Source organism: Calliphora vicina, chromosome 1, assembly GCF_958450345.1.
Source record: "Calliphora vicina chromosome 1, idCalVici1.1, whole genome shotgun sequence".
NCBI classification, from domain to species: Eukaryota; Metazoa; Arthropoda; class Insecta; order Diptera; family Calliphoridae; genus Calliphora; species Calliphora vicina.
Window position 1 is genome coordinate 170,571,595 of NC_088780.1, and position 23,873 is coordinate 170,595,467.

The following is a 23,873-nucleotide window of genomic DNA, read 5'->3' on the forward strand; positions in this document are numbered from 1 at the left end:
TATTTTGCTTTAGTTGGAGAGTATCCTGACTTTTAACTACCGTAACACAATCATTTTCCAACCGATATTTTGCTGTTTAAAAGGTTATGCTCATATATTTCATACATTTATTCCACTGAAACTAACTGATCGAGAAAAACTAAAAGTACATTCGTACTCTATGGAATCCAACAAATCATAATTGCTACATGATAACCCCTGCATATTTTCTTCGTTCACTGTGTTATTAATTGCTTAACAAGGTTATTAATTGATTATAATTGATATTAAATAATTATAATTTAAATAATTTTTCGTATTTGTTCATAAGAAGAAAAAAAGGAAAACTAAGGAACATATCAATATCCAAGTAACAGTTTATATTTTTATAATTTCTTTCTGTTAATATTCATATTTTATGTATTATCATATTATACATATATCATATTAAAGGTATTTTCAAGCACTATCAATGATAGAGCTGGAAAACATTCTAACGTTTTTTTTGCTTATAATTATGAGAGCTATCAACACCAAAAAAAAAATTATTAAAATTCAAGCTGTTTCTATGATCTTGATTTATGCCAAAACTAATATTTTTACTTAAAAATATAAAGGTCGAAAATTCAACATATCAAACATTTTAAAAAGTCAACCTTCCGCATCCTTTGAATGGTATTCGTATAAAATGTTGTCCTACGGGACACTCTAATATACGTCCATATTTCATGCTCGCATGAATGAATTGCAAATTAATTTTGTTTGTGTATCCAGTGCTGTATTTCGATTAATCACGTAACTATATCGCTCTGGCAACTTCGATTGTGTCGTAAAGCATATGATAGATGTCAGAAAATTAGCAATTTTGTTCTTGTGTTTTCTTCTTATTTTTCACTCGAGTAATACATTTTATATTGTTGTGGAATATTTTTAATAGCGATTTCTTGTAAGATCATATACATATATTTAATATAAATAACGATGTAAGTATGAATGTCTGTTTTATGTTGAGTGTGAGAATATGATTTTGAAAAGGGAAATAAATGCGAATTACGTATGTAGATTGTAAAATCTATTCAGTCAGCTAATGTTTAGAATAACAGGCGACAGAAAAACAATTCCGTGAGTATATGTATGTGAGGTGTTAGATAGGGCTGATGCAAAAATCAGCAAAAGATACTTAACTATTTTTTTTGACAATAAATGTCTTCATTGATTGAAATGAAAGAGACAAAAAAAAATTATATAATGAGTATAAACATTGTAAACATTATTTCTAATTTTCTATAAATTTTATGAAAAATATGCAAACTGCGTAAAGGACATAAAAAATGGTGTAATAAATATATGCTTATTATAAAAAACTGAGGGCAAAGTCCGAGGTCTTCTATTTATCTTGACGAGACTCAGGGCCTTTATTTCACTTTTCAATGTTGAAGTTCAATTTGCATTTTTTTAATATCAACATGTATGTATTTAATATATACATGTATGTACGTTTGTGTTTATTTTAGATTTTTCCGACGGATAAAGATACATACAGATATTTTGATAAATAATTGGTTTTCACATATGAACTCATGACCTAAGTTATTGCTACCACTGTGTGTGAGGGAGTGTTTTTGTTACTTAAAAAAGAAAAAGTTTTGAAAACACTTGGAAAAGGTCGAAAAGAAAATAAGAAATGAACCGCACAGCTATTACTGTTGCATCCGGTGTTACCAGCGGTTCCAGCAACACCTTAGATGCACCATACATACGAACAATCGAATGGGACATGATGGACAAAACAAAATTCTTTCCATTGTCGATGTTAAGTTCGTTTTCAGTACGTTGTTGTCTGTTTCCCTTAACAGTGATAAAAACCCAACTGCAAGTCCAGCACAGAAGTGATGTATACAAAGGAATGTTTGACTGTGCCTACAAGATTTATCGCTCCGAAGGAATTCCAGGTTTATATAGAGGGTTTTGGATATCGTCGGTGCAAATAGTGTCTGGAGTATTTTATATAAGCACATATGAAGGAGTACGCCATCTACTAACCGATATGGGTGCTGGTCACCAAGTAAAAGCTCTTATAGGTGGAGGCTGTGCTTCGCTAGTTGGTCAGACAATTATAGTTCCTTTCGATGTTATATCACAACATGCAATGGTACTAGGGATGGCTCATCATGCTGGCGCCAAAGGTGATATAAATCCTCTCGGAATTCAAACAGGACCAGGCAGAAGCCGTCTAAACATTTCGCTTGACATAGCAAAGGAGATTTTGCGAAGAGATGGCTTTCGAGGTTTTTATCGCGGCTACACCGCCAGTCTTATGGCCTATGTTCCAAATTCTGCAATGTGGTGGGCATTTTATCATCTATACCAAGGTACATTTATTTTGATAAAAAATTTGCTAAATACATAAATATATATTCAATATTTACATGTATTTTTTTATCATTCTTGACAGATGAACTTTGTCGAGTTTGTCCACCATGGTTTTCTCATTTGCTTATACAATGCATTGCTGGAAGTTTGGGAGGATTTACAACTACGATACTTACCAATCCTTTGGACATTGTTAGAGCCAGACTACAGGTAACTACAAATTATATTTTATTTTTTTCAGAATTTCCTTTGTAATTTAGTCTAACACTAAAAAACTAGCCAACATTTTTATATATTTAATGCAAAGTAAATAACTATCTAATAGATATTTTTATCCTGATCTGTTCTGCTTAAAAAATGTTTGAATTGTTTTATAAATGGACGAAAATAAATACTATATTTGATCTCCGGAAAAGTTTACAAAATAAACACATGCAGTCGTATCATGAATAAAAAATCCGAGGGAGTTTTTTTTCCCTTTTTACATGTTTACCTATTCAAGTTCAGTGTTAACAAGTAAGAGTGCTATATTCGGCTATACCGAATCTTATATACCCTTCACCTTTGTTGTGGATGCATTATTATTTTTTATAATTAGTATATAGGTATGTATGTACATTGCCCACTTTCAGCGTACAGCATCCTAAATTTATCAAGAACACAAAAAACAACAACAACGCCAAACGAAACAAAACACCAAAAGAAAAAACAAAATACGCAAGGCAATGAAACCAACACACATCCAAACATACGTTTAATTGTATAAAAAACAACAACAACGCCAAAAGAAACAAAATACGCAAAGCATGCACATTCAAACATACGATTTGTTGATTTTTTGTAAAAAAAACCAACACACAACCAAACAAAAGTTTAGTTGTATAAAAAACAACAACAACGCCAAAAGAAACAAAACACAAAAAAAAACAAAATACGCAAAGCATGCTCATTCAAACAGACGATTTGTTGATTTTTTGTCAAAAAAACCAACACACAACCAAACAAAAGTTTAGTTGTATAAAAAACAACAACAACGCCAAAAGAAACAAAACACAAAAAAACAAAATACGCAAAGCTTGCCTATCCAACCATACGTTTTGTTGTTTTTTTGTCAAAGCATGCAATACATTGTGTTTTTTGATGAAATTTTCAGAGGTTGTCGCGGATTTTTGCTCATATCTCCGTTATTTATGGACGGATTTTGCTGATTTTAAATAGCAAAATTCTCGAAAGTATGTCTGACAGAATTGTTGAAGATTTGGATCCCGGAGATATCTGGGGCCTTCAGAAAATTGATTTCAACAGACAGACAGACAGACGGACAGACAGACAGACAGACGGACATGGCTTAATCGACTCCGCTATCTATAAGGATCCAGAATATATATACTTTATAGGGTCGGAAATGAAAAATGTAGAAATTACAAACGGAATGACAAACTTATATATACCCTTCTCACGAAGCTGAAGGGTATAAAAATGGGAAAAGGAGAAAAACTCCCGCGGATTTTTTATTCATGATTGGTCTGATAGTTGCTCTTTTTGTATGCGCGGCAACGATATATATTTCTGTAATCCAAAATTATACTTTCGACATTTACAGCCAATGAATTAATAATAATAAATAAACTTAAGCCTAATTAAAAATTTACTTTCAAATTATAAACAAAAATCAAATTGATAGCGTAATGTGCAAACGGTTTATTTGTTGCCAAGTGATTAATGGGTTTGCTAACTAAACATGGGATGTAGTTCATTATAAAACAATTCTCTGAAGCAACTCTTGAGAAAGTTAGGAAGGGTAATGTACAGCACTCTGGGGCACTTAGAGTCCATTGTGATTATCTTCAAAAAAATATATTAAAAATATGAAGAGAAGTATATAAGAAAATAAATTAGCCTATCGTAGAATCATCAGACACCTATGCTTATATCATTGACTTGGTCAATATTATATTATAAAACATCATTATTATAAAACATAATGATGTCAGTTAATTAGCAATTTGATAAGAAAAACTAGTTTCCACTATAAGAACAAAATTTGGTAAAGTATATGTGTAACAGGAATAATCAACCAAGTAAAAGAGAAAGCAAGGTACTCAGTACAACCTAGAAACTATAAGGGTCAAATATATGTAATAGTCACTGAGTGTCTTTTAGTTGATAACACCTTCAGAGATATAAACAATAGATGTACCAACCTATATGACAAACAATTCCATCAAAATGGTGAATATCTAATAATCAATTTCAATACTCAAACACTAATATCAATGATTCCAACAATAATCAAAACAAGTACGAATAAGTTTATGAGAGAATGATAAATTCACCGGTAGGTTACTTATCTCAGTCAACAAATCAATGTCTACACACTATCCGCAATTTAAGCTTCAACGTATTTATTATTTTGGTGCCCAACCAAATGCACTAGTGCAACATGTAACTCAAAACACAACGACAGCTTACTAAACAAAACTTTATGAATTCACAAACATGACTGTCACACAACATTGATTTTTTTTTTTATTTTTTGATATTTGTTATTTAAATACAATCTTTTTTTCTTTTAGGTCCATCGACTTGAGAGTATGAAAATAGCTTTTCAACAACTGTGGCGGGAGGAGAAACTTAACTGTTTCTTTAAAGGATTATCGGCGCGTTTGGTACAATCGGCTGCCTTCTCATTTAGTATAATTTTAGGTTATGAAACTATTAAGCGTATAGCAGTGGATGAACAATATAAACATCAAATACGCTGGTAATTAAACATCAATAATAAAGAGCCCACCGTACGTCAGAGGCGGGAATGCACAAATTCAATTGAATTGAAAGTCCTGAAATACAAATGCATTTACATAAAATTTATTCAAACAAAAATGCTTCAAACACTGAACGCCACAAAAGAGTAATTAATTTAATAAACACTCATTTCAATAGTTAAAATACATTAAACATGTAAGAGTTATCGATGCATATGTAAGTATGTATAAATATATGCGTATGTATATCAAGGAAATGCGTAGCAAGATTTCACCAAAGATATCTTATTTATGACCGAATAGAGTCCGTTGTTGTTTTTTGTGAAATTATTTATATAACTTACTATAGATTTAAGAGTATGTACACACAATTAAACTCCTCATGGATTTGTAAATAAGTGTTGTCGGTTACTAAACACCTTCACTCACCAATTGCGGTAAAGATAATATACAATATATAAATTCATTTCGTTTTTTTTTTTTTATTTTGTACAAACAAATCTTTAGTTTTGTTTTTTAGCAAATTATATAGTTAATAGATTTCAATATAATATAAATATTTATTTAAAATGAAAATAAACACAGTTTGTAGTGTGTTTATTTATTACTACTATTATTTGTTATAATTGTTAAGTTTTAAACTATTCTTTCTCTTTTTTTTTACCAAATAGAGATGCTTTCATTGTTTTTCCTACTCTATTACATTCTTTATTTACACTAATTTAAACGCACTAGAACTAAAAATACAATTGTGTTAGGCAGTTGCAACAAAAGATCATTTTGTAAATGTTTGTTACATGTATTTTTAATCTTAAGCCATTGTACAATTAAAAGTTACAAATAAACATGTATGTAAGTTTAGAAAAATGTAAAAGATTTTAAAGAAAATAATAAACATTTTGAAATCAAGAAGTACAAATAAACATTTTTCGAAAAATTATATGTGTAGTATCTGATAAGTACAAGAACAGATCAAAATCGGCGATTAATAGGTTGAGAAGTGAGTAAAAGACCCAGGTGTCTAATTAATATACATATATAAAATTATTCCAATTTTCTGTTGGCGCCCAATCTGACAGATTGTACTATATTTGGAATCCTATTGATTATCTATTATATTTTACGAGATAATTACATTTTAATATTAAAATTTAATGTTTTTACCTAACTAGAGCTTTCTAATAGCATATACAAATCTTTCAAGATTTTTTTTGTGAATTAACAAATTTATAAGTTTTTGTACCCGTCGTCATGAGTGGTGAAGGGTATATGTATGTATATAAGTTTGGCATTCTGTTTATAAATTCTACATTTCATTTTCGGCCCCATAAAGTATAGATAGCGGTGTCGATATAGACATGTCCGTCTGTATGTTGAAATCAATTTTCGAAGCCGCCAAATAGCTTACATCAATATATCCGATGTAGTCCCAGTTCGGTTTCTATTAAAATTCGGGATTATTTTAATAAAGTTGAATTTTCCCCATATTTTGACGAAAAAATTGCTCAATTTCTTTAGTTATCTAAGATATTTTTTTTAAAAAAAAGTATAACATTTTTACATTTCTCTGAAAAAAAATTTTGTTTAGTTAGTCAGATTTAATATAAACCGGTTAACCGGTTTTTTTTGAAGACAAAAACTGAAACCGTTTAATCGGGTTTTTTAAAAGACAATAATCAAAACCGGTTTTTTCAAAAAAACACTTTTCGGTTAAACCGGAAACCGGTTTATTAAATTTGCCGGTTTTTTGGACAATCTATTCCCAACTCTGGTTTTTAAAAAATAAAAAAAAATTGATTACCACAGTTAACAATCTTGACTCCATTAGCTTAGTCACATTTAAAGGATACATCCTCCGAATTACCATTATAAACGGCGATCTTATCCAAGAGCCTGCCTTCAATCAGTAGCGGTTGATTAGTACTGATCTTCCCATCCGGATCATTCCGATCGATGACAGCTGCCTGACACAAGTACTTCTTCACCTTCATTGTTGACTCTCCCAAAATTACACTTACGGCCGTTGATGATTTCGAATATTGCGACGTCATGTCTTTTTTTTTGGGGAAAATACTTCTCCTTTGCGGTAAATGACTCGTCAGTCAACGTAATTTCAGCCTCTAAGGTGCTGTACTCCCCTCCCCCCATCCTATTTACCATCTACCCTACTGATAATGGTTCAATTTCGTTCCCACGAGTACTCTTGTAAATAACGGACCATCTCACCTTCACCAAATTATACTTCAAAATTTTAAATATTTTTAGGTAAACAAAATTTAATTTGTTTTCCAGCATGGCAGAACAAGCAAGGTACAATTATTAGAAAGTACGCTCTCAATTATAATTTCCCTAAAATGTCATTTACATACAGAAAGAAAGAAAATAAAAAACAATTAAAACAAAAGTCAAAAATAAAATAATATACATATTTTAAATTTACACAATATTAAACAATTTTCATTTTCATATTTAATTACAAAAATGTTCATAAAATGTGTTGTTTGTAAATGTTCATTTGAACAAAAATATGTTAAATTTGTAAAATGTCCAGTAGATAAAATAAAAGTTTGGAGTGACGCATGTGGAGTAAATCTGAAGAAACACTCCAAAATTTGTATGCATCATTTTAAAAACTCAGATTTTATTGAATTGCATCAACAATCAAAACGAGCTCGTTTAATGCCTAGCGCTGTACCTTCTCAGATACCAGTTAAGGGACTAGCAGATTTTTTTATGTATGCAAATAATTTATCTGGTAAGAAAAATGTGTTTCATAATGGTTACAAAACCAAATCCATTTTATATATAATTGTGCCCCAAGTAATTGTTTGTGTTTAAATCGAACTTAAGGTCAAAATAATAATATAAATAACGAATTAATTTATGAAGATGATTTTGAAACTCCATCAAAAATCCCACCCTCTTTAACGGTCTCAAGTAAGAAGATCTTTGATTTTTTAAAGTAATTTGTTTTAATTTATTTTTAACATAAGATCTTAATGAATTTCCAATTGAACTTGGTTGCAAAGACGATGTTATTTTATCAAAAAGTCATGAAAAACAATCTCTATGTTCGGATGCATGTAAGAAATCAGGGTATGAGTTTAAATATATAATTAATTTCTTTTTATAACTTAAGTTCAAGCTGAAGTTACGACATATAATAATGTCAAGTCGTTAAATACACATAATTCAGTCACAGCTTTGTTTGCAGATGAAAGTAAGTAGCTAACTTTTATCACTCTTAGTTAAATATTCAGAATTAATTTAATTTTATAACATAAGATGAAAATGAAATTCCAACAAGTAGTTCTTTTATCAGAAGATTAAAACGAACAACGACTGAAATCTGTAATGATGATACATTTTTCTCACCAAGTGTATATCTGGATGACAAAAACATTGTAAATACAGTTTCAGTTTCCAAACTTAATTCTCGACCTTCATTACTACAGGATGCTAGTGTACAAACTGAGTAATAGTAATCATCCGTAGTTTTTGATTTTATTTATTGCCAACTCTTACGATTTCAGCAACGAATTCATAAAATGTTCCCTTCGTGAAGAAAATCTCCAATTAAAAAAACAAATTGCGATGCTTTCTAAAGAAAATGCGAAACTTAAGGAACAAAGTAATGAAATCGAAAAAACCATGTCGTCTATCGATACCATTTTTACAACAGGACAGAAACGTAAACTTTTAAATCCAAATAAGAGGATACGTTGGAACTGGGAAGATATTTCATATGGAATTTCGCTATATTCCAATGGTGCTAGAGCCTATCGTAAGCTTTATAAGGATAATTTCCCATTGCCTTCGGTGGACACCCTAAATCGATGGGCAAGAAAACTGCAATTTCGTGAAGGATTGCAGACAAACTTAATAGCCCTAATGAAAGATGAAGATCTTCCTCCTATAGCAAAAGTGTGTGTAATTTGTTTCGATGAAATGAAGGTGGCATATACATATGAACACGATCCTTCTATCGATTGCATTCGATCACCTGTGAACTATGTTCAAGTTCTTACTGTGAGGGGTTTAATAAAATCTTGGAAACAAGAAATTTTCTTTGATTTTGACAGAAAAATTGACAAAACCCTGCTTTATGAAGTTTTAAGCACTTTGGATGATGCCGGATTTGATGTAGTCGCTATAGTTTCTGATATGGGACCCTCCAATCAGTCCCTATGGAAAGAACTCAATATAAGCACAAGTAAGATTTGTTTTTTTAAATTATACAAATAAATAGTATGGTTCATGATGAATTGGGTTCACTCTATTATTTTTTAATATTTATATACATATTTTGCCCACACATTATAATCATATATTATTATATTGTCTTGAAATGTTCATTTTTGAAAAAGATATACTTTTAAAAAGTACTCCTCATATTGTTGATATTAATTTTTGTTTAGATAAAACCTGGTTTCAAAATCCCAAACGTCCGGCAGACCCTATTTTTGTTTTTGCTGACCAGCCACACCTTCTTAAACTGATAAGAAATCATTTTTTAGAGACTGGAATCATATTTAATAGCTCTGTGGTTACTGCACAAACTATTATGCAAGTTTTAAAATGTTCAAAGTCAGATTTGTCAATAACACATGCCGTGAATGAAGAACATCTTAATCTTAAGCAATACAGTAAGCAAAAAGTCAAATATGCAGCTAAATTATTTTCCCACTCTATGGCCAGTGCTATTCGGCGGTGTTTTTCTCTTGGTGTAGAAATTTACAATCCTATTAACACCGCAGATCTTTTTGATACAATAAATGATTGGTTTGACGTTCAAAATTCAAAATCCAAAATATATAATAATATCCCAACAAAAGAACCATATGGGAAAAATCTTAGTATACAGGATGAAGTTCTAAACAAAATGACCAAATTAATGAGTGAAGTGATAATACCGGGCAAAAAAACTTTAGTTCAATTTCAAAAAGGAATTATAGTTTCAAATAAATCTTTGCAAGATTTGTATCAACATCTCAAAAAGAAGTATTCAATAGAATACTTAATAACAAGTCGTTTAAATCAAGACATTGTAGAAAATTTTTTTAGTGCCATGAGAGGCAAAGGCGGTTTTAACGATCACCCAAGTCCAATGCAATTTATGTACAGATTTCGAAAATATTTACTAGGTAATATACGTGTTTATTTAAGTATTTATTTATAATTTTAGAAATTATTTAATATAGCAAAGAACAACGAACTTATAAATACTGGAAATACTGAACATGATGAGACCAAAAAATTTGAATTTAAAAAGGCCTGTTTGCAAATTAGCGAAACCGATGTCAACAACGAAATTGACCAAGGACATGAAATGCAAATTCTTAATGAAGCTAATGAACTGACTTGTGTCTTAGACACCCAACTTGATTCTTTTGAAGAAGATGCTTTGGAATATGTAGCTGGATACTTAATACAGAAACTTCATCTTTCAAATTATGAATCAAAAAGTAACGAAGAAGGCTTCACATGGGTTGATCAAGTATCTAAAGGCGGTCTTAAAAAACCAAGTGCTTCATTTTTATCCAACTTAAGAGAACTCGAAATTATATTTAATACCGTTAATGGTAATTCCATAACAAACGTTAGTGGTTTTACAAAATATTTTTTGGACAAAAGTTCGGAAAATATTCTTCCAGAAAATGTTAAATCATTTTTCTTTAAAATTAGAATGCATTTCCGTATAAAATATTTAAACAAAAATTTAAAAAATAAGAAAATTAAAGATAGAATTGTTGCTAATAAGAAGATGCTTAAAACACTAATTTAATTTGTATGTAATTAAATGGCTCACTTATTATTTTTTAAAAGAACTTTGAAATAATTACATTATTATTTTTTTTTAATTACATTATTTAAGCAGAGATCACAAATTACTTTTTGTTACCTGTTACATACATAATAATGTGAATATTGTTTTTGTTATAATAAATTACACAATTTGAATTAATCTGTTTATTTTTTCTAACGATATGTAGTTAATCAACTAAAATTTGGGTTTGTACTTTAATATATTGAATACTAGACAGTAAGGATCTATTTACGTTCCAAATTTCAATAAAATCGGTTCAGCCGTTTAGGCGTGATGCTCAAACAAACAAACCAACAAACAAACTTACAAAGACATTTATATATTTATATAGATTTAAAGGGATGAATTAATAGTTAGCAAAATATTTATAAAGTCAATTTGCATTTATAACAACTTATGTATAAATAAAACATATCATATCTGAGAAACAAATATTCTTTAAATGACAAAACCAAGAGCAATGATTTTAGTAATACTTTTTTCGACATTGTATGTAAAATTCGCTCTGAAATTAAACCTTTTTAAGTTAATATTAAAATATGTAAACCGCATATAATCACGTTCTACTGTATAGGGGTGAGTTTTGTGCAGGTTCTACTGTGTTTAAAATGTAAACAAAATATTTTTAAACTAAAGTCATTCTGTATTTTATTTTGCTTTGTTTCTCACATTTCTGTAGTTTGACATAACAAGGTAAAAAAATTGACAACTCTCCCTAATAATTGTACCTGGTTGATTCTGCCATGTTTTCCAGTTGTTTTTTTAATTTTTTGAAAAAAAATTTTTTCGATTATTTTAAATTTTTTTTTAAATTTAAAATTTTTTTTTTTTAAATTTTAAATTTTTTTTTTTTTTTTTTAAATTTAAAAAATTTTATTTTTTGGAAAAAAAAAATCGGGTTAAAATTTTTTTCCCGATTTTGACCCGTTGTAGGTCCAACTTACTATGGTCTTATATACGTCGTTGCAAATGTCTTTGAAATATCTATCATTAGATATCCATATTGTCTATATTAATGTCTTAGTAATCCAGATATAGGTAAAAAATAGGTCAAAAATCGAGGTTGTCTTGGTTTTTTCCTCATATCTCAGCCATTTGTGGACCGATTTTGCCGATTTTAAATAGCAAAATTTTCGAAAGCATGTCTGACAGAATTATTGAAGATTTGGATCCCGAAGATATCTGGGGTCTTCAGAAAACTGATTTCAACAGACAGACAGACGGACAGACAGACAGACGGACATGGCTTAATCGACTCCGCTATCTATAAGGATCCAGAATATATATACTTTATAGGGTCGGAAATGAAAAATGTAGAAATTACAAACGGAATGACAAACTTATATATACCCTTCTCACGAAGGTGAAGGGTATAAAAACGGAACACACATCCCAATTGTCGCTGGACGTTCTTTTACACTATTCCATGATTCGAAATCTTTTCACAAATGCTTGCAATAACTGACAATAAAAAAAATAATTTCGTAATAGTAGAGGTTTTTGTATATATATATGTAGTCCCCTGATATACGAATTGAAAATTCAACAATAACAAAATTAAATAAATTTTTATTTAGATTAAACGGTTATAAACACAATATCACCAAACTTTAAAGATTTATATGTATATTATATAATATAAAATGCGTACAAAATTGTATAAATTTATTAAATAATTGATTTTAATTAGTTCAACATTTTGCGAATCATGTAGTTCAAAATACCACCATTTTTGAAATAGGTGATATCGACTTCAGTGTCAAAACGTAAAATGGTCTCAAAAACGTTGCCATCGGCCTGAAATGAAGAAAATAATAGCAATGTAGGGTAATGCAAGGGTAAACAATTTACAATTCATACCTCTACTTGAACCTTTTGACCGGGTTTAAGTCCTTGCTCTGGGATGCTAATGCTATATTGCTCTCGTCCATTCAAGTTGAGTGTTTCAGCATTTTGGCCAGGCAAAAATTGCAAGGGTATTATGCCCATACCTACCAAATTAGAACGATGAATACGTTCATAGGATTCGGCGATCACAGCTTTGATGCCTAATAGGAAAGGACCCTTTGCAGCCCAATCACGACTGGAACCACTGCCATAATCTTTGCCGACAACTAGCACCAGAGGTGTACCCTCTTCGCGATATCTATAGTAAAGCAAGTATGTTTAAGTTAATTTGTTGTTAAGTTGTGTATAACTAAATGTTGCCGTATTTTACCTCTCAGCACAGTCGAAAATGTCCATTTCTTCTTGACTTGGAATGTGGATGGTGCGCGGTCCGGTTTTGGTGATCAATTTGTTGACTAAACGGATGTTGGCAAATGTACCGCGAGCCATAATGGCATCGTTGCCACGTCGAGAACCATACGAGTTGAAATCTTTTGGAGTTAGACCGCGTTCTGAAAGATATCGGGCAGCAGGAGAGTTGCGAGCAATCGAGCCAGCTGGAGATATATGATCTGTTGTAACTGAGTCACCCAAAAACAATAAGCAACGAGCCTTCTGGATGCTGCTAATGTTATTCAATTCATGTGTCATTCCCTCAAAGAATGGTGGACGTTTGATGTAAGTAGATTCCTTGTTCCATGGATATAATTTGCCATCAGAAACTTGCAAAGTTTGCCAATCTTCTGAACCCAATTCAATTTTACCTAAAATGCATTTATCTTTTTATAGAGATCTATTAAATAAACGCTTAGTTTTCAAACTTACTGTATACTTCTTGGAACATGGCAGGTATGACATGTTTGTTTTCAACCTCTTGAATTTCTGTACGTGATGGCCAAATATCGCGCAAAAATACCTTTTGTCCATTTCCATCGACACCTAAAGGTTCTGTTTCGAAGTCAATATCAACGCGGCCAGCAATTGCATAAGCAATAACCAACAAAGGACTTGCCAAGTAATTGGCACGAGTATTGGGGTGAATACGTCCTTCGAAGTTTCTATTGCCCGACAAGACACCGCAGCATACTAAGCCATTCTTTTCAATAGTGTTAACGACATTGTCATCTAGTGGGCCCGAATTTCCAATACATGTCATACAACCGTAGCCAACAATATTGAAACCCAACTGCTCCAAGTATGGAATTACACCAGACTCCTTTAGATAGTATGTCACAACACCAGAACCAGGTGACAACGATGTCTTTATATAGGGCATAATACTCAAACCTTTCTCAACAGCCTTCTTAGCCAACATGCCTGCTCCCAACATCACTGATGGATTTGATGTATTGGTGCAGCTAGTGATAGCAGCTATAACCACTGAGCCATGTCTAATGTTGTAATTCTTGCCATCATCCCACTGAAATTGTCCAGAAGCTTGCATAGCATCGTTTGGAATTGCGAAACCCTTGAAGCCAACCTATAATACAATTGAAATAAAAACTCGTTAAATTGTATTTCTTGTAAAATAAGCAAAATAAAATTTATGCATATACATTTTTTACAAAGGTTATTCACATTTTTGTTTTTTTCTTTGTTGTAACTTACATGTACTTTGCAGAAATATATGTACGTATGAGATACATTTTGACAAATGTATGAGTATGCAAGCAACAACACTCTATACTACAACTAAGTAGGTCATTTTAAATATACATACATAATTGCGGAAGTTTTATGTTCTGTTTTTTTTTTATAATTACTTCAATATTTTTTTTTTAATTATTTGCTAACTTTTCTACTTTATGTATTTATTGGTTTCATTACTACACCAAAATGTACCTTTTTAAAAACCAAATATATATGGGCTAAAACACAATTTTGTTGATATTTCAGTAAATTTGTTTCACGATTTTTATTTCTTAGCACACCAGTAGCGTTTTATAACCACACTATTTTTAGAAGAGATGAAATTTTTTTAGGAGATTTTAATTAAGCTCAACAATTACAAGCTAAAATATGAAGGATATGCTTTTTTATACTATATATCTGCAAACCCCAGAATTTATGATGATGTGCCGTAGCAAAGTGTGTTGGGATAAAAGTATCTCGTTTTCCGCTTACAAACATTTATTTAAATAATTTTTTAAACTCGATCACTTTAGTAAGCTGAAACAACTCTACCAAAGTGTTTTATATCTATATTAGACCTTTTTTGCTAATTGGTGGTAAATTTTCAAGTGGTCTTTTTTTCATTTCGATATTTAAATGGGGAAAAATATACAAAAAAAAGTCAATTCCCGCCTATTCAATTTAGCCCTGTGGATGTGCCTCGAGAAAAATTTGATTTTTCGAAGAAAAAAAATTAACGATTATTTTTTCAACTTTTAAAGCAATCGTACTCTGGTGCTATTGAGGGCACATACGTATTAATCGAAGCTTAATTATATCAAGGTTTAACCACCATGGGCTTTGTGTATAAATTTGTACAATGGTCAAAAAAAACTAAACAAATTTAAAATCACAAAAATGTTGTGTTAAAAATTTAGCACCTTATAACTTCGTTATACAGTTCGTTTATACAACTCTAAATCCAAAAGCTGAAATTTGTAGTAAATAATAAAAAAAAAATACTCTTGTTTGTTTCAATAATTTTTTTTACATTTATCAACGTTAGGAAACTATAACATGGATTCTGAAATTTTGCAATTTTGTTGCTAGTAGTATCACTGACACAAAATTGTTTGCAGTTTTGTCAAAAGCATAAACACATAGCCCTAGTAATTTTAAATATTATATTATTATTTATTACTTTGTATACAGGATAACTGCTTTGTAATATATAGAGGTTGGATAAGAGTGACTTAAAAAATTAAATTATTGCTAATCTAGAAAATAAATAAATATACTTGAAATTAACACCTAAAATCACTTTTCGAATTCGTGTGGATTATCAATTCTAAGAATGAAATTTTCTAAATTCGATCGATTAAATAAACTTTATGAGAAGTGTAAATTCAAATTCGTCTTAATATTATTATTTTATTAATTTGCTTGTTTAGGCAAATTGAAAAATTTATATTGCAGGTCTTAGCAAAATGCAAGTGTTGCTATTTTTTTTTTTTTATCAAAAACTAAATTGCCAACGAGAAATATGAGGAGACTAATGAGTAAGTTGATGGCATTGAACGCTGAGTTTATAAGAAGGCTTTCAAAGTGCACATTCCGAACGTTTAGTTGTCAACTTAGTTCCATAATAAACTTCATCGTGGGTAGTACATAATTTCCTAAAAAAAATATTAACTACAACTTATTTGTACATGGAAGTGAAAAGAAAAATAAAAATGTTTTCAATTATTATATCGAGTTATCTAAGGAAATAGTAGCCGTGATTTTATTGAAAATATTTGGCATATCACAGTTGCTGTTTCTTTTAGATAGCTCTTTTGTAAGCCGCAAATACTTGAAAATAAATCTCTCAAAGTTGTGTGTTTGTGTATGTGCTAGTGTTACGTGAGCATTTTGTGAAATTTCAATTTGTGGGATACACCAAGTTCAGTTGTGTAAAATTTAAAATTTTAAATAAATTTCCATACATGGCATCACTGGGCTTTGTTTATCTCATAATAAGAAAATAAAAACAGCGTTATTTGTTCTCTATATCTACATAAACTTACTGGATTCACTAAACAGGATTGGAAATCCTGTTTCATATCGGAAACGGATACACGATCATGTGGACGTTTGGGTCCAGACACCGAAGTAACAACAGTAGCCAAATCCAATGTAATTGTTTGTGTAAACTTAGGATCCTGAGATTCATCGATGTAATTGCGTAACTGGCCTGTGGCTTGCAAATATTGTCTTATAATTTCAATTTTCTTTTCAGAACGATCTAAAGGAAATGTGTAGTAATAAATATTTAAAATTTAAAAAAATCAATCGGAAATTTAAAATTTTACTAACTTGTTTGTTTCATGTAGTTCAAAGTATTTTCGTCTATTGGGAAATAACCAACAGTGGCGCCATATTCCGGACACATGTTACTTATGGTAGCACGATCAGCAATGCTGAGCTCAGCTACGCCAGCACCATAGAACTCAACAAATTTTCCAACTACACCCAGTTGACGCAAATGTTTTGTTATGGTCAGAACCAAGTCGGTGGACGTTACAAGAGGTCCCAACTTTCCAACCAATTTGTATCCAATTACTTCAGGTAAAAGCATAGAAATTGACTGGCCCAACATAACAGCTTCCGCTTCAATACCTATAAAAAACGTCAGACTAAAATACATCATATTTTTTATTTCATTTAAAATTACCTCCAACACCCCAACCAAGTACTCCCAAACCATTAATCATTGTAGTATGGGAATCGGTTCCAACAACACTGTCAGGGTACAGCATTTTAGAGCCATCTTCAGTATCAGCTTCGAAAACAACACGAGCCAAATATTCCAAATTAACTTGATGGACAATACCAGAACCAGGTGGCACGATCAACATGTTGTTAAAGGCACGGGCTCCCCACTATATAATGTGCATGTTTGCAATTCAATAAGCTGGTTAACTTTTAACTAACAACTCTCTACTAACCTTCAAAAACGTAAAACGTTCCTTATTGCGTTCAAATTCTAAATTTTGGTTCTTTGACAAAGCATCTGATGTTCTAGCAAAATCGACTTGAACAGAGTGGTCTATGACCAGATCGGCGGGACAGATTGGATTAATTTTTTCAGGGTTTCCTTTTAATTCCAACACAGCATCACGCATAGCTGCAAAATCAACAACAGCGGGAACACCAGTAAAATCCTAATTAAATAATTCATGCATTAAGAATAGGTTGAAACAAAAGTATTCAAAAATATACCTGAAGAATTACACGAGCTGGTTTGAATGATACTTCAACATCGTTTTGTCCCTGTTTCAAATCTGGAGTCCAAGCCAAAATACTCTGCACGTCTTTTTCTAGCACATGGAAGTTGTCGCAATTACGCACGGCTGATTCCAATAGAACTCTTATGGAATATGGTAATTGATCTAAAAGTACAAACAGCTTTGTATTTAGTGAAGAAAAGGAAAACAAAAAATATAGGTACATATTCAAAATGTAAAGTTTTCATTTCGTAAAACACTTCATTCTCCTCACTTTGAGAATGTTTAATATACATATATTTTTTTTTTCAAGAATTAAACATCTTCATTGAAAAATATTGTTTATCTAATAGAAACGAATATTTTGTGTTTCATAACGCATTCCCTTTTTCATTATATTTTGTCATTTATTTGATAACAAGTGAAATATCGAAAGTAATATCCTAAAATTAAAAACATTTTCAATATAGTTGGGAACTGGATAATTTCATACAAACAGAGCCACCTTAATGTGTATACAAATATCTATAAATATTTAAACATATATGTATGTATTGTTGGGAAGATAAGATAAACTATTTTCAAATTGACATACGATACATACTTATTATTACATACATACATATAAACAAACGTATGTATACAATTTAAAAGATTTTCCATATCAAATAACAAAATAGAGGTGGTCGAATAAGGTTCGAACGAATATATAGATTTGTGTGTGTATGTTCTGGGTAAATGCTACATTATAAGCCAGAATTCTGTCTGACTGTTGAAAGAATGCTGTGCGACGGACGGTACGCATTATTCGCGGTTTCATGAAGATGAAATTTGAAGTGACTAGTTTCCATTGATTGAAATACAATACAACACATGCAGCCATGAAAACTTGTGTGCTACATTCCGTCTTTGCATATACATACATATTAATATTTTGTTTAAATATTAAAATTTAATTTGTCACTAATATACCAAAAAATAGAATATTCCATCAGATATTGTAGAATACTTCGTATATATACAATTTAGCAATTTGGATCACTTACTCCTGTGACAACAACGTTTTAAATTCATTGATGTTTCATCCAAAATACAACTACTTCAAGTTGTGTTTCAGCAATGATTTTACCAATGATTGGTATCTTTTTTTTTTTGTTATTTTTTATACCAAAAGTGCAGTTTTTATTTTTTTGAATATTTGTGAACTTTATTTAAATGTATTGAATTGACAATTAAGACATACAAAAATATTCTTTGGAAAAAATTATCCATATCAACATTTGTTCAATATACATATACATCTACCATATCATATTATTTTAAAAAATCAGAATAAAAATGTTTTTTCTTAGCTGACAGATTTTGAACGGCTGGAAGGGTGTCTACCTTCGGAATTTGCCGAATCTTCTTCTGATAATTAATTTTATGCCAAACATGCACTTTTTATTTTATTACTATATGAACTTTATGATATTCCTATTCCTATCCAAATTAAAGCAACATGAAATTGTTGCACTTTTGTATATAAAAACTATAACAATATTTTATTCATTAAAAGTTGGGAAGAATCTTTAGAAATTAATTGACCCAAAGTTATGTATGTTATAGCACTTACAGTTGCGAACACGAAAATAGCAGTACCACTAGGGAATTCTTTTTAAACTTAAAATTTTCTTTATTTCAATAATCTGTCAAGTCTGTTCATTTTTTGTGAGGTAATCTTTATGTAAAAATAATGATAACTTCGGAAATAAAGGATCTGGACAAGAAACAGTCGTAGGCGTATGACGTTTACGCCAACCACGATAAGGGTGAATATATTGCACCTTTGCTTTAAGTCTATATCAAACGCTATAAAATTTCTGTAATTTCGAAGTTGCATCGTTTTTGTTTTATTTTCCGTTTAATGGTTTCGAAGTTGCGTAGTTAGTTCTTCGATTTGCGTGGTTAATATGAATATTTTTGTACAAAGCTAAAACAAAAAAATCAACTTTTTAAGCTGAAATTATAAATCTTGGAACCACTTAAATAAAAATCAATACAAATGTATGGAAAATGGTGCACCGGTTTGCGTCCTTTCGTTTTGTGTCGCGTTTTCCACGTCCCAATTAGCGACGCAACCGGGGTATTAGTGTGTAAAAAAAAAATAGAAAAAATATACAGCCCAATTATGAAAAAAATTCCCCGGGAGTTTTTCCATTTTCTCATTTTTATACCCTTCACCTTCGTGAGAAGGGTATATATAAGTTTGTCATTCCGTTTGTAATTTCTTTATTTTTCATTTCCGACCCCATAAAGTATATATATTTTGGATCCTTATAGATAGCGGAGTCGATTAAGCCATGTCCGTCTGTCTGTCTGTCCGTCTGTTGAAATCAATTTTCTGAAGACCCCAGATATCTTCGGGATCCAATTCTGTCAGACATGCTTTCGAGAAGTTTGCTATTTAAAATCAGCAAAATCGGTCCATAAATAACGGAGATATGAGCAAAAAACCGGGACAACCTCGATTTTTGATCTACATATATCTGGATTACTAAGTCATTAATATAGACAATATGGATATCTAATGATAGATATTTCAAAGTCCATTGCAACGATGTATGAGTCAAAATCGGGAAAAATATTTTTTAACCCGAATTTTTTTTTCATCAAAAAATGGATTTGTCCAAAAAAAAAAATTTTTAAAAAATTTGGAAAATACTTTTTTTAAAATAAATTAAAAAAATTTTTGAAAAACAATTAAAAAATAATTTAATTTTGTTTACCTAAAAATATTTAAAAAAATTTATTTTAAAGTATAATTTGTTCCTATTCAAATTCTATGTTAAAAAAGAAAAGGAAAAAAACTCCCGGGGAATTTTTTTTCATAATTGGGCTGATAGTCAGTATCATCAACTGTTATAATCCATTTAATCTAAACTTGTTTTATTTGGAAGTTCAGGCTGTAGGCAATATGTATGTATATACGACGTCCACTCTCTTCTGCTTGTCAAACACATTGATACGTAGGAAAGTTAAAATTTTAATGGTACTGCTATTACTTTGTTCGCAACTGTATATATGTCCCTTTTATCATTGTTGTTAATAGTGAGATTTTTTTCTAAATTAGTGAGTTCAATTTATGCCAAAAATAGAATTGAAATATTGTACATAAAAATTCCATCATGACATGGCGAATCATAATAAACAAAAAGAAACACATTTCAATGAGGAATTCTTAATCAAGTGATAACATAAAAGAACATCACCTCATACGAATTTGTAGTTGTTTCTTACTGCTATTGATAAAGTTGTACTTCTCATCGTCAAATATATAAAATACATATAAATCCACTCTTTCTCACTTACTCACTCTTAATTAATATTAATATTCATAGATACATATACTACTTATATGTAGATAGTTCTAAAAGACCGATGTCGCGGAATTGGGGGAAGCAACCAGTTGAATGAAACTTTCACCCATACGAGCGAAAACTGGAACGTACATAATATGCACATAAATAATAATACTTAATTAATTAAGCTAAATTAAGGTGAACATAGTATATTATGCAAACGCAAAACAATGAACCCTTCTTTTCTTACTAGCCGGTTATAAAAATTGGAAAGTTTAAAGTTCATAATAAATTTAAGCAGCACGTATATGAAGATATAACTAACTTGTATTCATTAACATAACATTTGTTTAATGCAATTATATGGAAATGCAATTTAATAAAATTTTTCAACTTACCATATTTAGAGTTAATTGATCCCAAATCAAAATACTTATACTCAGCTCCATCCTTGCTGAAAGACTTTTGGAACTGCGCAAAAGGATTTAAACCTGCAAATTGCGAACATTTCAATTATGTAATTGGCTTTTCAGAAAGAATATTACTTCATAGTTGTAAATCAAGGCTTACCAGACATTGTGGTACTTGTTTTTAATTTATGATAAAAAAAATTACTCTATCCAAGAACGATAACTCTACAACACAAACCAACTCCCGATGGAATCTAAAAAACGACTAAAAAATCCGTACTGCCAAAGCGAGTTTATAGAAGGGGACGACAGAACTACAACAAGTACAACATGTACAAAAACAACATGTACTTTTTTTAGTTAAAAGATATTTGAATTGTCTAAGTTGCCTGTAGTGGTTTTTGCGTTTGGGTTTCTTTTATTTTTCTCCACAACAAACACAAAAGAATTGACAGTTCACACATCTAAACATGTGAAGAAAATAATAATCAGCTGTTCTTCTGATGTCACTTTCTATAAATTCGTCCAAGGTATATTTAATAGGGTGTACTCGTTAGCCCAGCTGATCATCAGCTGTTTATACTCCAACTGTCAAAATTTATGTATATGATTGATACATTGGAAAGTGACAAAATTAAAAAGAGTGTAAGAGATTAAAAAATAAAAATATTGCAAAATTTTAAACATGCGTGTAAAAATTTGAAGAAATATAAATTTTTTTGTGTATTCTAGCACGAGTATTTGTAATTTTTGAATTCTTACTTCATAATTTATTGACAGTTGGGGTTTTTAGCAAAAACAAAATGCCTGTTGTTTTTGTATAGTTGTATTTGTTGTAGGGATGAGTACGCATTATATACGCCTTGAATACTGCACCGGTGATGGGATTTGTGGTACAATTGTGATATTTATGGTACTATTTCGTTTTTAATGGATACTATTTTGGCACTTTTAATTCTTTTCAAAATATTACGCATGAAAATTTTGTGTTGTCACATTTCTTCCTCAAATTTTGCAAAAACGTGATACATATTTTAATACAAATTTTGAAAATGTCATTTACTTCCGAGTAAAATTTACTTTATTGAAAACAATAAGTATTGTTACGTTTTTACCTTTTAAAAACGGTGGATTATTTCCTTTAAAACCCAGTATTCTTTATGTATACAAGTATACATAATATTAATCAGTTCAAAAAGTGACCATTAGTTAATCCCAGGCAAATTCAAGTCATCAAGGTAGTAAATATCCAAACATCCGATACTCAAACACTAATATTAGAAGCTATCTTAACAATAACTATATGAAGTACAACAAGTATCAATGAAAAACATTTACAAAGAAGCAACCTCCTTATTCAAATCAAGGCCCACACACCATCCGCAAATTCATTTCCACACGATTATATTAAATGGTGCATCACCAAATGTCTTCATCGATCATAATATAGCCAATATCCAAAAATATCCTAAAATCTTTAGAATTAAAAGGAAAATTAATTACATCTAACGAACAAAACTTTAACAGTTAATGTTGTTATACTAACAAACAATTTTAGAACTTTCGAGCACTGAAAATTTTTATAAACATGATGAATGTTGCAAGAATTCGTTACAGACCGTTAAATTCAAATTGATAGCGCAATTTCGTAACAATATAATAAACCCAATTTGATACAATTAGGATACAAAACTAAATTCGAACAAAATCGCTATTTCAATATTGATGACATCGATAATCATTTTAATTGCAACTTTGATTTAAGAAAATGTACAATATATTATTGCAACAGTATTTGGAATCACAATATATATTTTTTTAATTTTTTTTTCGTGAAATTATAAGTTTTCTTCTTAAATTTTTAGTATTATCATTGCACATATAAAATAGATTCTTTGTGATTTGTTATATTCATACATTTTTTCGATAGTAGCAACAGAAAATAAGTTGGCAAAGAGAACTACAATGCTAATAACTGAATTTGGATGTGCCTCATTCAGTTACTTAACGTAACGGACAAACTTCGGTTTTCAAAAGATTCATTCGTTACAGAATATAACGTTACAGAAAAACTAATGTCATATACAACTTCCCATATGAATCATATTTGGCCCTAAGTCTGCTTTTACACACAGCAAGTTTACTTGAAGCAAGTCTCTTCGATTCCCTTTTAAACTTGCTCGACTGTTTACACACAGCAAGTTTGTGTTCAATTTTGTATGTCAAAACCTAATAGACGCCATAGTGAAAATGAGAAAACAAAAGAGAATTGAAGAGACTTGCCAGTACAAGCAAGTGTGTACCCCTCTTCTTTCTTCTTGCCTCTCTCTCCTATAAACTCTAGACTTGCGCAAGAAAACTTGCCCTGTGTAAAAGCATACTAAGGCACAAAGTATACAGAGGTGTCAAATTTG

General features: G+C 30.5%; 3 protein-coding genes across 3 annotated transcripts in view; 2 read left to right on the plus strand and 1 right to left on the minus strand.

Annotated features, from left to right (window-relative positions):
- The window catches only part of LOC135948770 (uncharacterized), a 96,556-nt gene that overhangs the window by 38,724 nt on the left and 33,959 nt on the right, over positions 1-23,873 (plus strand). The window lies entirely within an intron of this gene.
- On the plus strand, positions 828-6,040 carry LOC135948766 (solute carrier family 25 member 44). Its single transcript, XM_065498205.1, has 4 exons — positions 828-962; positions 1,494-2,351; positions 2,435-2,562; positions 4,929-6,040. The coding sequence occupies exons 2-4, from the start codon at positions 1,664-1,666 to the stop codon at positions 5,118-5,120; spliced, it is 1,008 nt and encodes a 335-aa protein (XP_065354277.1). The 5' UTR covers positions 828-962; positions 1,494-1,663; the 3' UTR covers positions 5,121-6,040.
- On the minus strand, positions 12,494-21,772 carry LOC135948767 (cytoplasmic aconitate hydratase-like). Its single transcript, XM_065498206.1, has 11 exons — positions 21,620-21,772; positions 21,448-21,540; positions 17,704-17,873; positions 17,430-17,645; positions 17,156-17,363; positions 16,798-17,100; positions 16,509-16,726; positions 13,657-14,311; positions 13,163-13,595; positions 12,805-13,090; positions 12,494-12,741 (listed from the first exon to the last, which is right to left on the minus strand). Exons 1-11 carry the CDS (start codon positions 21,624-21,626, stop codon positions 12,631-12,633), a joined length of 2,700 nt encoding a protein of 899 aa, XP_065354278.1. The 5' UTR covers positions 21,627-21,772; the 3' UTR covers positions 12,494-12,630.

Bases quoted from the DNA above. Each gene is read 5' to 3' on its own strand.
- LOC135948766 (XM_065498205.1), top strand. From the start codon at position 1,664: ATGAACCGCACAGCTATTACTGTTGCATCCGGTGTTACCAGCGGTTCC. The intron at 2,352-2,434 runs GTACATTTATTT...CATTCTTGACAG, and splicing joins ATTTTATCATCTATACCAAG to ATGAACTTTGTCGAGTTTGT. The intron at 2,563-4,928 runs GTAACTACAAAT...TTTTTCTTTTAG, and splicing joins TTGTTAGAGCCAGACTACAG to GTCCATCGACTTGAGAGTAT.
- LOC135948767 (XM_065498206.1), bottom strand. The intron at 17,874-21,447 runs GTAAGTTGAAAA...TTGTACTTTTAG, and splicing joins ATCAATTAACTCTAAATATG to ATCAATTACCATATTCCATA. The intron at 14,312-16,508 runs GTAAGTTTATGT...ATTGTATTATAG, and splicing joins AATCCTGTTTAGTGAATCCA to GTTGGCTTCAAGGGTTTCGC.